We start from the raw sequence: 14544 nt of genomic DNA, 5'->3' as shown, positions 1-14544 counted from the left end.
CCGCGTCTCGGTCTGACCCCCATCCAAGCACGAGACATGCAGTGTCACGTTCAGTCAGCCCGGTGTCTGAAGGACTATTACAGGTGAGCTCTGCCCCACCGGTGAACTATGGATGGCGCCCTCCTAAAATGGCTCCCTATGTGGAGGATGAGGACATTGAGCATTATCTAACCACGTTTGAAAGGATTGCCTATGCAAATCAGTGGCCAAAGGACAATTGGGCTTTATATTTAGTTCCATTGTTGACGGGGAAGGCCCGTGCCGCCTATGTGGCGATGGACATACAGGATGCCAGGGAATACGGAAAAATTAAGCTGGCCGTCCTTGACAAATTTGAAATTGACGCTGAGGCATATCGATACAGATTTCGGTCCATGGATTTCCTGGAAGGCGAAACAGTCAAGGAGCTGCAAGCTAGACTGAGTGACTTATTTCAGAAATGGATGTGCCCAGAGGAGAAAACTAAGGCACAGATTGGGGATACAATTGTTCTCGAACAGTTCATCCGGATGCTTAACCCTGAACTACAAGTGTGGGTCAAAGAGCACAACCCACAAACATCCAAGGAGGCTGCAGACCTGGCAGAGGCCTTCATTGCTGCCTGGCGATACAAAACAGGCTACCAGCTACGGGGCCATGGTCCATCAACCCGGCGGTATCAGGGTGCCCAGCGGGAGCCTGAGCATAAGCCGGCTGGTAAGTCTGTGGGAGGTGTTGGTGGTGAGTTTAGGAGGTCTAGTAGCTCAAATAAGACACCCTTTAACCCTAAGCCACGCATAATCTGCCATAGCTGTGGACAGCCCGGTCATACCTCGCCAGAATGTCCCCTAGCCACAGTTAGGGAAGCTAGGTTGTGTTACCCCCCATATACTAGCTCCACCACGATAACATCAAGCTCTACTGAGGCATTAGTGCCAGTGAGAATCAGAGGGAAGCAATGGAAGGCTCTAATAGATTCAGGCAGTACTCAGTCGTTCATGCAAAGAGTGTGCTTAGGTCCAGAGGGTTTGAAGGGATGTGGAAAAGTGCTGGTGCGCTGTATACATGGGGATGAGAGCGAGCACCAGACTGCTGACGTTCAAGTGGAGATCGAAGGGCAGAGCTATCTACTGAATGTTGGTATAATGGATAGCTGCCCCTACCCTGTTGTTCTAGGCCAGGATGTTCCAGTGTTGGCTGAATTGTTACAGCGCCATCTATCCCCAGCAAAGGGTAATGTGATAACTAGGGCCCAAGCTAAGGCCGGCCAGTCTGATACAGAGTCATGGCAGGGGTTACCTTTTTCACAGAGTTTCCCTAAAGGCAGAAAGCCAAAGTCAGTGAAGAGGAGGGACAAAGTTTTAGGTACTCCTATGCAGGAACAGTTGCCCCTTCCACCACTTGATGCCAGTGTGGTGGATGTCACAGACTTCGGATTGCAGCAGAGAGAGGATATTTCCTTAAGTTCTTGTTTTAATAAATTAAGGAGCGAAGAAGAGGTTCCTAGGGCTGCAGTGTGTGGCAAGGAGTCTTATGTGCTGAGAGAAGGAAGGCTGATACGTGTGGGTACTGAGGGAGAGCAGCTTGTGGTCCCTAAGGGTCTACGGGCCAAAGTGTTGCATCTAGCCCATAGCATCCCGTGGTCAGGTCACCTAGGGCAGCAGAAAACCCTAGACAGGCTTGTTAGCCGTTTTTACTGGCCTGGGGTATACCAGGAAGTCATAGCTTATTGTAAGTCATGTCCTACCTGTCAGCTCACGGCACGCACAAACCGAGGCACAAAAGCACCCCTAGTGAGCTTGCCAATTATTGATGTGCCATTTACCAGGATCGCCATGGATATAGTGGGTCCCTTAGACAAGAGCAGGGCAGGGCACCGCTACATCCTTGTAGTGTGTGACTATGCTACTCGCCACCCCGAGGCTTTTCCATTACGCAACATAAAGTCCAGACAGGTAGCAAACTGTCTGTTGCAGCTATTTTCACGGGTGGGCATCCCCAGAGAAATCCTAACAGATCAGGGCACTAACTTCAACTCTGGATTTATGAAGCAGGTGTATGCTATGTTAGGTATCAGGGGTATAAGAACCACACCATACCACCCGCAGACAGATGGACTAGTTGAGCGCTTCAACCAAACACTGAAGGCAATGTTGAGGAAGTTTGTGAGCGAAACAGGAGCTGACTGGGATCAGTGGCTGCCCTATATTCTTTTCGCTTACCGAGAGGTCCCTCAAGCTTCCACGGGCTTCTCTCCCTTCGAGTTGCTTTATGGACGGCAGGTGAGAGGTCCCCTCGATGTCCTCAAAGAGGCCTGGCTGGGAGACAGTCCTCAGGAGCAAATGAACATTGTGAGTTATGTGCTCAAGATGAGGGACAAGCTTGAGGACCTAAGCAGCCTGGCCCATGACAATTTGGCCCAGGCCCAAATACACCAAAAGACATGGTACGACCGGACTGCTCGTAGCCGCACCTTCAATCCGGGGCAGAAAGTGCTTCTGCTGCTGCCTTCCTCTGAAAGTAGCCTTCTGGCAAGGTGGCAAGGCCCGTTTGAGGTGCTGCGGAAGATGGGTCCAGTGACCTATGAAGTCGCCATGCCGGACAGGCGTAGGACAAAGAATGTGTTCCATGTGAACCTTCTCAAAGAGTGGATTACAAGGCCGGGAGCCACCAGTGACCTGATGTGGGCCCGTGCAGTGGAGGAGGAGGAGGAGCTCAAAGAGCAGTACTTCCCTACTGCGGGGGAGGAGGCTTCGTATCCGTCAGTGGAGCATCTCGCCAGTCATCAACAGGAGGAGCTGCTGCAGATCATCCCTGAGGGTCTGTTTCAGGAGGAACCTGGGCGTACGACCGTGATCCAACACGACATCCGACTGACATCACCAGGTCCAGTGCGTCAGACTTCTTATAGGGTACCTGCAAGACTGATCCCTGCTATGAAACAGGAGGTTCAGGCAATGTTGGAGATGGGAGTGATTGTGCCTTCACGCAGTGAATGGTGCAGTCCCGTCGTCTTGGTGCCAAAAAAGGATGGGAGTCTCCGCTTCTGCGTGGACTTCTCCAAGCTCAACTCCATCTCTGCCTTCCATCCCTATCCGATGCCAAGGGTGGATGAGCTGGTGGAGCGGCTCGGAAAGGCTCAATACCTCAGCACGCTGGACCTGTGCAAGGGGTACTGGCAGGTACCTCTGACACCGGAGGCCCAGGCGCTGACTGCCTTTCGTGCGCCGACGGGGCTGTTCCACTTCACCACCATGCCTTTCGGATTACACGGAGCAGCCGCAACCTTCCAGCGTCTGATGGATCAGGTACTGAGAGGGGCTGAAGACTACGCCGCTGCCTACATTGACGATGTGGTCATTTATAGTTCCTCATGGGCGGAGCACCTGCGGCACTTAAAGGATATTTTCAGAGGATTTCTGATGCGGGGCTAGTAGTTAATGCCAGGAAGTGTCAGCTGGTTCGACCGGAGGTCTGCTATCTGGGGTATGTCCTGGGGGGAGGAAACCTCAAGCCCCAGGTGGGTAAGGTGGAGGCTGTACAAAGCAGCCCGCCGCCCACGACCAAGAAGGGCGTGAGGTCCTTCCTTGGTTTGGTTGGGTGGTACCGGCGGTTCATACCCAGCTTCTCCAGTCGGGCTGCAGTGCTGACGGACTTGACCCGCAAGTCAAGTCCCAACAAAGTTGTTTGGACTGAGGAATGTGACAGGGCTTTTCAGGACCTCAAGGACAGTCTGTGTCACAGTCCTGTGCTCCAGAGCCCTGATTTTGACCTGCCTTTCACGGTCCAAACCGATGCCTCTGGAGTGGGGCTTGGGGCCGTGTTGCTGCAGGGTGAGGGGGAAGACCGAAGGCCTGTGCATTACATCAGTCGTAAGCTCTTCCCTCGAGAGACCAGGTACTCTACTGTGGAGAAAGAGTGCCTGGCCATTAAATGGTCCGTGGACACCCTCAAATATTACCTGATGGGTAAGGAGTTTGTGCTAGAGACTGATCACAGGGCACTACAATGGCTGCATCGTATGAAGGACAGTAATGCCCGGATAACACGGTGGTATTTGTCTTTGCAGCCATACCGTGTCACTATAAAGTACAAAGCCGGCAAGGACAATGTCACTGCCGACTTCTTGTCCCGCCTCTACGAGGAGGGCCAACCATAAGGAGGGGGGTGTGTGATGACGCGATTCTTAAGCGCGTCCTCACCGTGTCCTAATGGCGGACACAACCGTCTTTCAGTATTCCTTTAAACGTCAACGGACACATCTACCATGCTTAATGTACATCCCTTTCATCTTTGCGGGCGTGTGTGAAAGCATAAGGGTGCACACCTACCACTGACACCATGCCAAACATTTCACTACACACACAAGTTACGTCAAATCACTGCCATTCCGTTGTCATTGAATATATACTAAATGATGTAAAATAGTGTACCTACGTTACTGGTTCACCAAACGAGCTGGGATGAGTTCTGGTCGCCATTACATTTGTTTCCTGTATTAGGAAGTGCGCTCCCGTCCTGGGACGCATTTATGGTTTGGGCAGGTTCGCGAGGAACATAGTTTCTCCCTCGCGAAATCAATTACTTCCGTTATAAGGTTTACCATTGTGAATGTGATGTATACCTGCCATCATCATTATTGTGAAGGACTGATTGAGTTCAAATGATTATTGGTAGCATTTTAACTCTGTTTAATGTGTATTGTATTTCACCTGAATTTACCCCTGTGGTTTGAGCCTATGGTAGTATGGGCCAATTATGGGTAGTTCAGCTAAACGTTAAAAGGGTTGGCAAAGTAGTAGAAAGGGCTTCTGTGGTGAGAACGTCGTTATATAAGAGTTTGTTAGTGAGCTAGTTGATGCTCGGCTGTATGGATTCCAGAAGCGTGAGGCTGATGTTTGCGCACAGCCTCAGTATAGAGAACGGGTATACAACTTTGTACTAGTGATTGTACATATACCATTTGTAAATATCTTTTTGTTTTCATTTATACCAGTATTTTTGTTTACATATTTTTTATTGTGGATTATGCACATGGAGGAGGTAAAATAAATGTACCAACTACAGAGCCTGGTCTCCCTGCTGTCTTTGTGCCTTCACTAAAGACCCTCGACACGGATACCCTTTGACAAAAGCATTTCAAGAATTTAAAGATTTAAAGATATTTTACCCTTCAAAAGTGTAAGTATCAGTGTAGGTATTACTCTAAATAAAGAAATATTGGAGAAATATAACTATATATTATATTATAAGTGTATTTCTAATTCAGAAGAGTATTAAAATGCTCTCCCTAGAAAGCATAATCAAAAAAATGTACCGATACAACAAGCGTATTTTTGGGATTGTTTGTTTTTAGGGGCGAAATGGACTGACATGCATCGTCTGGCTGACCGTGTCCACCTTGAGGAGCTGGTGAAGATTGGCATCCTGAAGGGAGATGTTGAGGACATGCTGAAGGAGCATATGGGCTCTGTGTTCATGCCCCACGGCCTGGGTCACCTGCTGGGCATTGATGTCCATGATGTGGGTGGCTACCCTGAGGCAAGTACCGTCACGGAGCTTACTTCTACCAGTTAAACTCTTCAGGTTTGAACTCTCTCGCTACTTTACTCTCTCTGCAACGCGGCGGAGTGTGTCCTTTCAAGGAAAGGTAAAAGCCTTATCCTTATAGAACATGATAAAAACACAACTGAATGTTATATTGAGTTTCATGACAGTTCCAGATTGAGCCTTCAAAGGTGTTTTGTTGGAGAGCAGAAGCACTCCTGGTTTCAAGATCATGTATCCACTGGATGTGAATGCTATTCCGAACAGAACTCTGTATACTTGCACAGCATGTCAAATTAACACTTTAAGGATCTTACTAATGATTAAAAATAAAATACTGTACTCTCATATTTGTGATTGAGGTTTTGCTGATCCCCAATGAAGACACTTATCATGCCAGATAAACTAAGCCAGTCAATCTAATCCACCACAATGTTATCAGTACTGCATGCCTGTAACAGTGCTATCAGTACTGCATGCCTGTAACAGTGCTATCAGTACTGCATGCCTGTAACAGTGCCTCTGGCCCTGTGTTGTCTTAGGGGGTGCAGCGCATCGCTGAGCCAGGCCTGAAAAGCCTGCGCATGGGCCGCCTGGTTCAGGAGCGCATGGTTCTGACCGTGGAGCCGGGCATCTACTTCATCGACCACCTGCTGGACCAGGCCCTGGCCTCTCCAGCACAGCGCTGCTTCATCAACAGCGATGTGCTGGCTCGCTTCCGCAGATTTGGAGGGGTCAGAGTTTACACACACACACACACACACACACACTCAAATTCTGTTACAAGCAAGACACACACACACACACACACACACACACACACACACACAGTATAGCAAGGTCGGTCTTTGTAGCAATCAGCCTAGTTTCAATTACCTAACTTTTGGGAATCATATCTGTCTGTACATACCTGTTTTTCTTGTTTGTTGTTACTGAGAGACATAATCATGTAACCAGACGCTCTTATGACGCTTTGAGGTTTCGAGTCTCTAAGAAACGGTCTGAGAGTCTGGGTCAGCTGAGTCACCTGCCTCCGTTGTCTTCATCTCCTCAACAGGTGCGCATTGAGGATGACATTGCTGTGACTGCGGATGGGATGGAGCTGCTCACCTGTGTCCCCCGCACCGTGGAGGATATTGAGGAGTTCATGGAGGAGGCCAGGGGGAACCCCAAGTCCTTCAGCGGGAAGGTCTGAGGGGCGCAGGCTGGAACTGCTCTCTGCCACAGACATGCGGTTTCATCCTACATCCACATTTCACGCTAGCTTTAATTTCCAGATCTATACAGTGACTGACTTCATATGTATGAAATGAAAGTCTTTAAACTCATCTGATTTGCTGGTATGTAATGCCTGTTAATTCACTCAGATCATCCAGTAAATGTCTTTACAACTGCAGTTGTTCAGTGATGGCATTACATCTAACAACAGCAAAAAGGCATTGGAAGAATGTAGCTCAACCATAAAAAAAAACAGTATTAAATGATTATTTTTTCAGAATTGTATCATATGCATGTATTGTACCCAATTTATACTCGAATTAGCCATAGCAAAATCTTAATCATTTATTAATAAAATATTTCTGCACTATCTGTGATGTGACATGTTCTCTTATTGTAGAAGCCCTAGTGAAGCATGTGTGGTAGTTGCTTATGGGAACTGTTCTAAAACCAGTGAGTGAATTTGTGTCACAAAATGTAATAAAACAATTAGCTCCAGAGATTACTGAATTAGGGCTTTGAGCAGGTACAGTTCATGAAGAGCCTGTTTTTACCTGCACTGAGAGAACTTTCTCATTTAATTATCTTGACATTGTGATGCGTTGACCTTTGGCAGCCGGAAATTCAATTCCAGTCTAATTGACTCAGCTGGAACTCATGAGTCATAAAACTCCATGCTGTGAGATGAACTGAACTGGGCTGAACTGATCCTGACAGCAGAGCAGCAACCAGGCAAGAAAAGTCTCTTATAAACAATCATGTTGTCATAGAGACTACAGTTTAGGGTTACTACAGAATTCTAACCCTAATAGTGTTTATGATTCCATATCTAGATTGTATCATCTACGTGGCACGGTGGCTCAGTTGCTTGCACTGCTTGCACTGTAGCCTCACAGCAAGAAGGTCATGGGTCCGATTCCCGCATTGGCCGCTGTTGGCTCTGGGGGGCAGGTCCTCCCCAGACCTTCAGTGCTCAGGTGGGTTATCTCCCGGGCCTTTCTGTGTGGAGTTTGCATGTTCTCCCCGTGTTCACAAGGGGTTTCCTCCACATAAAACCCCAACACAAAAACATGCAAAACAGAAAAAGATCGCTCTCCTGTCCTGTGACCATGATTGGACTGAACACTTGGCCTGGTCCCCGTGCGCCGTAAAAGGCTGCCCACTGCTCCTGGAGCCCCTTGAGGAAGGACAAGGACTTCAGGATGGGTTAAAGGCAGAAGGAAAATTTCACCGGCGACCTCATCAGCATGCGTGTGTGTGTGTGTCCTGTGTCGCCGCCAAATGCATGTGTGTGGTGTTGTGTAAAAACAGACTTTGACTTTAGACTTTGACTTTGATCTAAATGTAGTGAGCGCCTTAATGCAAAGTATTGATAACAATTTTAATGAAAAAAGTCAAAATGATTGCTTCCAGACTTTGAAAATCAGTCGTTCTGTTGGCTCTCAAAGGCAGCGAGTAAAGGTGTGAGATGGAGTAGCCAGGCATCCCGCGAGGAGCATGTCCTCCGCATGTAGCTGTCCAGGTCCCCATGGGGACGGCCCTGCTGTGTCTGTCTCCTGGGGTTTCCCTGGGCGATGAGCTGAGTCAGAGGGTTGTGGTTCAGGCCACAGATTTGTGTGTGTGTGTGTGATGCATGAACTAAAAAAAAAATTCTCTTCACAGATGTGTGTGTGTGTGTAGAGGATTGTTGTAGTTCAGGTGTGTGTGTGAAGGGAATACAGTGGGGAAAATAAGTATTTGAACCCCTGCCGAGTTTGGCCACTTGCAAAGAAATGTGTGATCTATAATTGTAATAGTAGGTGTATTTTAACAGTGAGAAACAGAATATCAACAAAAAAATCCAGAAAACTGCATTTTATAACATTTATGACTTAATTTGCATTTGATGCAGAAAATAAGTATTTGAACCCCTAGCAAAACATGACTTAGTACTTGGTGGAATAACCCTTGTTGGCAAGCACAGACGTCAGACTTTTCTTGTAGTTGGTCACCAGGTTTACACACATCTCAGGAGGGATTTTGGTCCACTCCTCTTTGCAGATCCTCTCCAAATCCTTAAGGTTGCGTTTTCAATGGGAGGGAATGAGGGAATGAGGTTCAAGCCCAATATTCCACATTACATGGCCCCATCCATAGTCCCCTCGATGCAGTGGAGTCGTCCTGTACCCTTGGCAGAGAAACAGCCCCAAAGCATAATGTTTCCACCTCCATGCTTGACGGTGGGGATGGTGTCATATTCAGCATTCTTCCCCCTCCAAACGCGGCAAGTCGAGTTGATGCCAAAGAGCTTGATTTTGGTCTCATCTGACCACATCCTGTCTCCCAATCCTCCTTAGAATCATTCAAGTGTTCATTGGCAAACCTCAGACGGCCCTGTACATGTGCTTCCTTGAGCAGGGGGACCTTGCGAGTTCTGCAGTACTTCAAACCAATACGGCGTAGTGTGTTGCCAATGGTTTTCTTGGTGACTGTGGTCCCTGCTGTCTTGAGATCATTCACAAAAGCTCCCCCTGTGTAGTTCTGGAGTTATTCTGCACCTTTCGGATGATCACCGATACCGCACGAAGGGAATATCTTGCATGGAGCCCCAGACCTAGAGCGATGGACAGTTGTTTGGTGTTGCTTCCATTTACGAATAATCGCACCAATAGTTGTCTGCTTCTCACCTAGCTGCTTGCTGATGGTTTTGTAACCCATTCCAGCCTTGTGCAGGTCTACAATCTTATCTCTGACGTCCTTGGTCAACTTTTTGGTCTTGCCCATGGTGGTGAGATTGAAGGTGTGAAGTATGATTCTTTGGACAGGTTTCTTTTATACACGTCACCAGTTGAGATCAGGTGTACCTTGTTAGGCCTAATGAGGACTAATCTGTGTGCTTCTTGGGCACATAACTGGTCATTGGGAGCCAGAATTCTTGCTGTTTGCTAGGGGGTTCAAATACTTCTTTTCTGCATCAAATACAAATAAAGTCATAAATGTTATAAAATGCAGTTTTCTGGATTTGTTTGTTGATATTCTATTTATCACTGTTAAAATACACCTACCATTACAATTATAGATCACACATTTATTTGCAAGTGGCCAAACTTGCGAAATCGGCAGGGGTTCAAATACTTATTTTCCCCACTGTAGATTCAAGTTCATGCACCAGATGTTTGTGTAGAGCAGTGGTTCCCAAACTTTTTACAGTCCCGTACCCCTTCAGACATTTAATCTCCAGCTGCGTACCCAGAGGTAGATTGATGGCTTAAAATGAGTGAATAATATGTGCCACAAGTGACCCAAACCTTCTAAGGTTGTTGTTTGCCAGCCATCAACAGAACAGAAGACTAAAAAAACATTATTTGCAGGCGATTGGGAAGATGAGCGAATTGTAGTTCAGGCGTCAGATCTGTGTGTGTGTGTGTGTGTGTGTGTGTGTGTGTGTGTGTGTGTGTGTGTGTGTGTTGATGAGGGTTGTAGTTCAAGCGTCAGATATCTGTGTGTGTGTGTGTGTGTGTGTGTGTGTGTGTGTAGAGGAGGGTTGCTCTTTGTTCTTCCCTTTTTGTTTCACCCATGTGATGTGAGCTATTACACCCTGGTTAATTATTTTAAAGGCCTAATCAAAGCTGGTGGTTAAACACTTTACACATTATGCACAGAATGCAAATGAAGTTGCTGGAAGAGAAAAATCCCCCTTTTGAAATTGACACGCATTACATTATACCAGAATGAAACTACGTGCGTGTGGAAATTAATGTAAATTTGCTTAACATCTTAAAAGTGCATATTGTAACAAGTATGCACAGACTTTACAAAAGCTACTAGAAATAATGTGCATCAATCAAGCCTGCAAGCAATCCTGAAGAGAAAGATGAGAGATGATGCCTGAACAGCACTGAAGATCACTGAGGCTCTTGCTGAGTGCACTACTTTAGACGACCAGCCCCTGTTTAATCAAAAGTAATCCTAACTAGGATTGTAGCTACTGCCAATAACTACAATGCTGGTTGGACTGATGATTGGGTTTCTCCCAACTAGTCATTAACTATTTGTGTAGCTAAATTGTCATGGAATAGCCTAGGCTTCTGTATTAAAATGTGTGTGAGGGGGATGTTGTATTATCTGTGGGTATCTAGCCACAGCACGCCAGGCACGCTGTAGGAAGAAGCTAGCGCCGTTTTGGCTGTATGGACATCATGGCAGAGGCTCCGCAGCTTTAGAGGAAGCTCAGTAGGTGTATCAGGGGAACTATCCACATGTTTTCTGGGAGCTACCCACTTGTCTCCAAGAAGTTATTCATTTGTAGCCTGGACCCTTCCCGTTTCACTTACACAAGCTACTCTCTTGTAGCCCAGGAGCTACTCAGTTGGGCCTCCACCTTGAAAACAGGTGCAGAAAACAGACCAAATATGACATGAATATTTCCAGGCCCAAAGGATTCTCCTATTTAAAAATGACTTAACCCTCAGGGAAGGATCAAGGAAGATTTAGTAAGATGGTTCATCAGGTGTATAAAAAGGGATTTCAAAACTTGCTCAGGTTTAGGCTGTTGGTGTTATACTGGTTAAATAAACCCTTTTTGCTCCACACTGTCCAGTCTTTTTGAAGATTTTTCCTGAACGTAAGGAGTTTTATCCAGATCAGAAAAGAAGAGCTTTTGCCTCCACAGTGTCCTACAGCATGGGGGATCAGTCATAGATGCAAGAGTAGATGCAGGTTCATCATGCAGTCCCCTTTGCTGTGCTTGAGGCCAAACGCGAATACCAGCTGACTCTGAGAGTAGATGCAGTTTCATCATGCAGTCCTCTTTGCTGTGTAGGAGGCCAAAAATACCAGCTGACTCAGGAGTGGGTTCAGCTCTCTGGGAATCTGGACACTTCCTCCAGATGGACACGGAGAGCCAGGCAGTGGATCTTGGCCTTGGTCACCTCTAAAACTCTCCACCAATCGTATTCCAGACCACTGACCAGATCAGTGAATGTCAATCACTGCTCACAATATGCCCCCTGGGTCAGGTGCGTTGTTCTGAAAGAAAACTGCGTGTCCGTATGTTTTATATGGACACCTTGCCGTCTGCTTCCTTCATTAATTTCCACAGCATGCACACACAGGACGTCTTCTCGACCGCAGAGGGAATTTACTACAATATGCTGAGACAGGTGTCAGGTCCAGGGTTTAATGATGACCATTACAGAAAAGCACCGGAGCACAAACCAGGCCTCAGAGCTGCAGTAAGCTTGTCATTGGCTGACAGGAGGAGGTTGTTCTGACAAGCGTCTAAGAATACACCAGGAAAAACACGTGATGGTGTATGAGTCTAACAACATAGGAGAACAGTCTTTATTTAACTTTTGTGTCTATAGGAACACAGGTCTTTATGAGATTTAGAAAAAAGAAAATGAAACACAAGGCAGAGATTTTAAATATAAACCAGAGAAATCTTGCTTAGTGAAAGAATCATGACACATCATGCAGACTTGGAACCAAAGCTGTTGGTTTTGTCAGACAAGAGAAAGAGAGAAAGGGCCACAGGCTCTCAGAGCTGCTGCTTGAAACCGCCATCAACACCCACTGGAGCTAGACTATCTTTTAACTACTGTGCAACCAACCCAGCAAGAGTACACACACATAACACACACACCAATACACACACTCACACATAACACACATAACACACACCGACACACACACACCAAAGGAATAACTTACAAAGGAAGGATGGGCACTTTTTATAATACTCATAATAATAATTGTACTATAAGTATAATACTCGCTTCCTCCACCTCTGTTTTTATATCATTTTTATTCACTAACTATTCTTTCATTCTGTTGCCAAGTTTCTAATTCTGTATCCGTCCCTTGTTGTTTGTACAGCACTTTGGTCCTCTTAAGCTGGGTTTAAATGTGCTCTAGAAATAAATGTACTTATTATAATACGACCAATATCTGAATCCTGAAGTGAAATGCTGGAAGTATGCATAGAGATAAGTAGCTTAATATTCAGATGTTGGCAAGATGTGGTGTTTTTATTTCATTATGGACGCGAGCTGTCTCGCACAAGAAGCACCAGGGGAGAATGCAAAGCATGTTTTTATTGTTGCCTTATTTCTTTTTGGGGAAATACGCATATTGGAAACTCTTATGGAAGCAGCTTGAGGGCCTGAGAGCATAACACTGAGAATATGATGAAACTTCAATGTCTCCAGGGGTTCAGTGAATATGGGCCCAAGAGAGAGACTCCACTACACAGCCCAAACTCCCCCCCACTGTTGACCAGCCTCTGCAGCATTCTAGTAAACACAGGCACATTGGGAAAAATTTGCATCCAAGTGTTGAATAACCTCTTATGGAGATGACTACTTCCCTTTTTCCACTATTCTCCTTCAAAGGAAAAACATAATTGGAAAATGAACTTTTTGGAAGATATATCTAAAGGACCTTTGGAAGAATACATTCTACAGTGGCAATGGTAAGTAATGAACCCCTCTGAAAATAATTTTCTGGTTTAGAAAAGTTACTCACACATGTTTTACCATTCAGTATTTTCATTGTGAAAATGTAATTCTTTAGTATATTTCTACAGACTGAACACTAAAAATAAAATGTTCTGCTTGCATAATTGACCGTTGCAGGAGGTCATTCATGCCTACCGCAATAGCTATCTACAATGGCTCTCCTCTGTGCCTGGAGAGACTTCCTCTGATAACAATACACATTTAATTTGAAAATTAATACCAATGTCTTGCCTTAAAATTCAAATTATATTTCAGTCAGATTATTTTATCTGGTGTAGTAGAAGTATTGTAATTCTGTCTTTTTACCTACCTCACTGTGTTTTTGTGAGTTATGTTATACTGTGTATACACTGAAATGTCCCTTTGGGGCTACCGTCCTACTCCAGTGTTGCTTTAGCCTTGTGCCTTGAGTGATTGTCCGACTGGTAGATAATCCCTCTCCCAAGATTTAGTTTTACAACAAAATTTAGATTTAGGTTTTCTTTTAATATTGTGTTGAATTTATTTCCCTTCATCCTCCCTTCAGTTCTGTAATGTTTCCCAGTTCCTGCAGGCGTGAAATATACCCAAAGCTTGATATTACCACTGCCATATTTTGTCACAACTGGTGAGGCCAAGGGTGTTATGATTGGACCCAAAAGCAGACGCTGATACAGGAGTGAGAAAAAAAACCTGCTGCCAGGCCAAGCTCTGTGGTAAAAAAAAAAAAGACAGTTCAGTGATTCAACAGTCTATTCATACACAAAATACAACAGACTGGAATCCATAGGGGAAGACCAGAGAGTAGTAAAAAAAATAGAGATATAAATAGATATATAAAAAAAGAGATAACTCTCAGATCAGGCAGAAAACAGTTCATAATCCACAAAGGCAAAATTCCTAAAAACACAAGGATCCAGTGAGGCAAATTCTTATCCAAAAACCCAGAGGCAGGGCCAACAGGCGGAGCCGCTCAGGAGGTCTGCCGGTCTAACAGGCTTGGCCAATTCAGGAACTTAGTTATTTCAGGATTGGAATGTTTCTAGAGGCATTGGCAGTGCTAAATTTACGCCACATGTAGCGCTTTGAGGATTGGCCAAAAAGCTCTATTTTGGTCTCATATGTCCAAAAAGACTTTTGCCTTTTGACTTTTGCCGTTGCATAAGCAGCTCTCACCCGTGCTTTAATGTGGTTGTTTCAGAAAAATGGCTTCTTCTTGCCACCCTCCAATAGCATTCAGTTTTTGGATAACTCTTAAGATTGTGGACTCCTAGAGCTTCACTTTGTGGATTGTTTGGGGGTAATGGCTAGACTATGGTGGCCT

General features: G+C 45.6%; 1 protein-coding gene across 1 annotated transcript in view; it reads left to right on the top strand.

Moving 5' to 3' along the window:
* The window catches only part of pepd (peptidase D), a 52547-nt gene extending 45436 nt beyond the window's left edge, over positions 1-7111 (top strand). The window contains exons 13-15 of the mRNA XM_012818963.3: positions 5336-5520; positions 6069-6260; positions 6584-7111. Coding sequence (XP_012674417.2) covers positions 5336-5520; positions 6069-6260; positions 6584-6721 — 515 coding nt within the window. The 3' untranslated portion in view covers positions 6722-7111. The remainder of the gene's footprint in view (positions 1-5335; positions 5521-6068; positions 6261-6583) is intronic.
* Positions 7112-14544: the final 7433 nt, after the last annotated feature.

This window comes from Clupea harengus, chromosome 6, assembly GCF_900700415.2.
Source record: "Clupea harengus chromosome 6, Ch_v2.0.2, whole genome shotgun sequence".
In the NCBI taxonomy this organism is placed as follows: domain Eukaryota; kingdom Metazoa; phylum Chordata; class Actinopteri; order Clupeiformes; family Clupeidae; genus Clupea; species Clupea harengus.
Note: the sequence above shows the minus strand (reverse complement) of the source record. Positions and strands in the feature narration are given on the sequence as shown.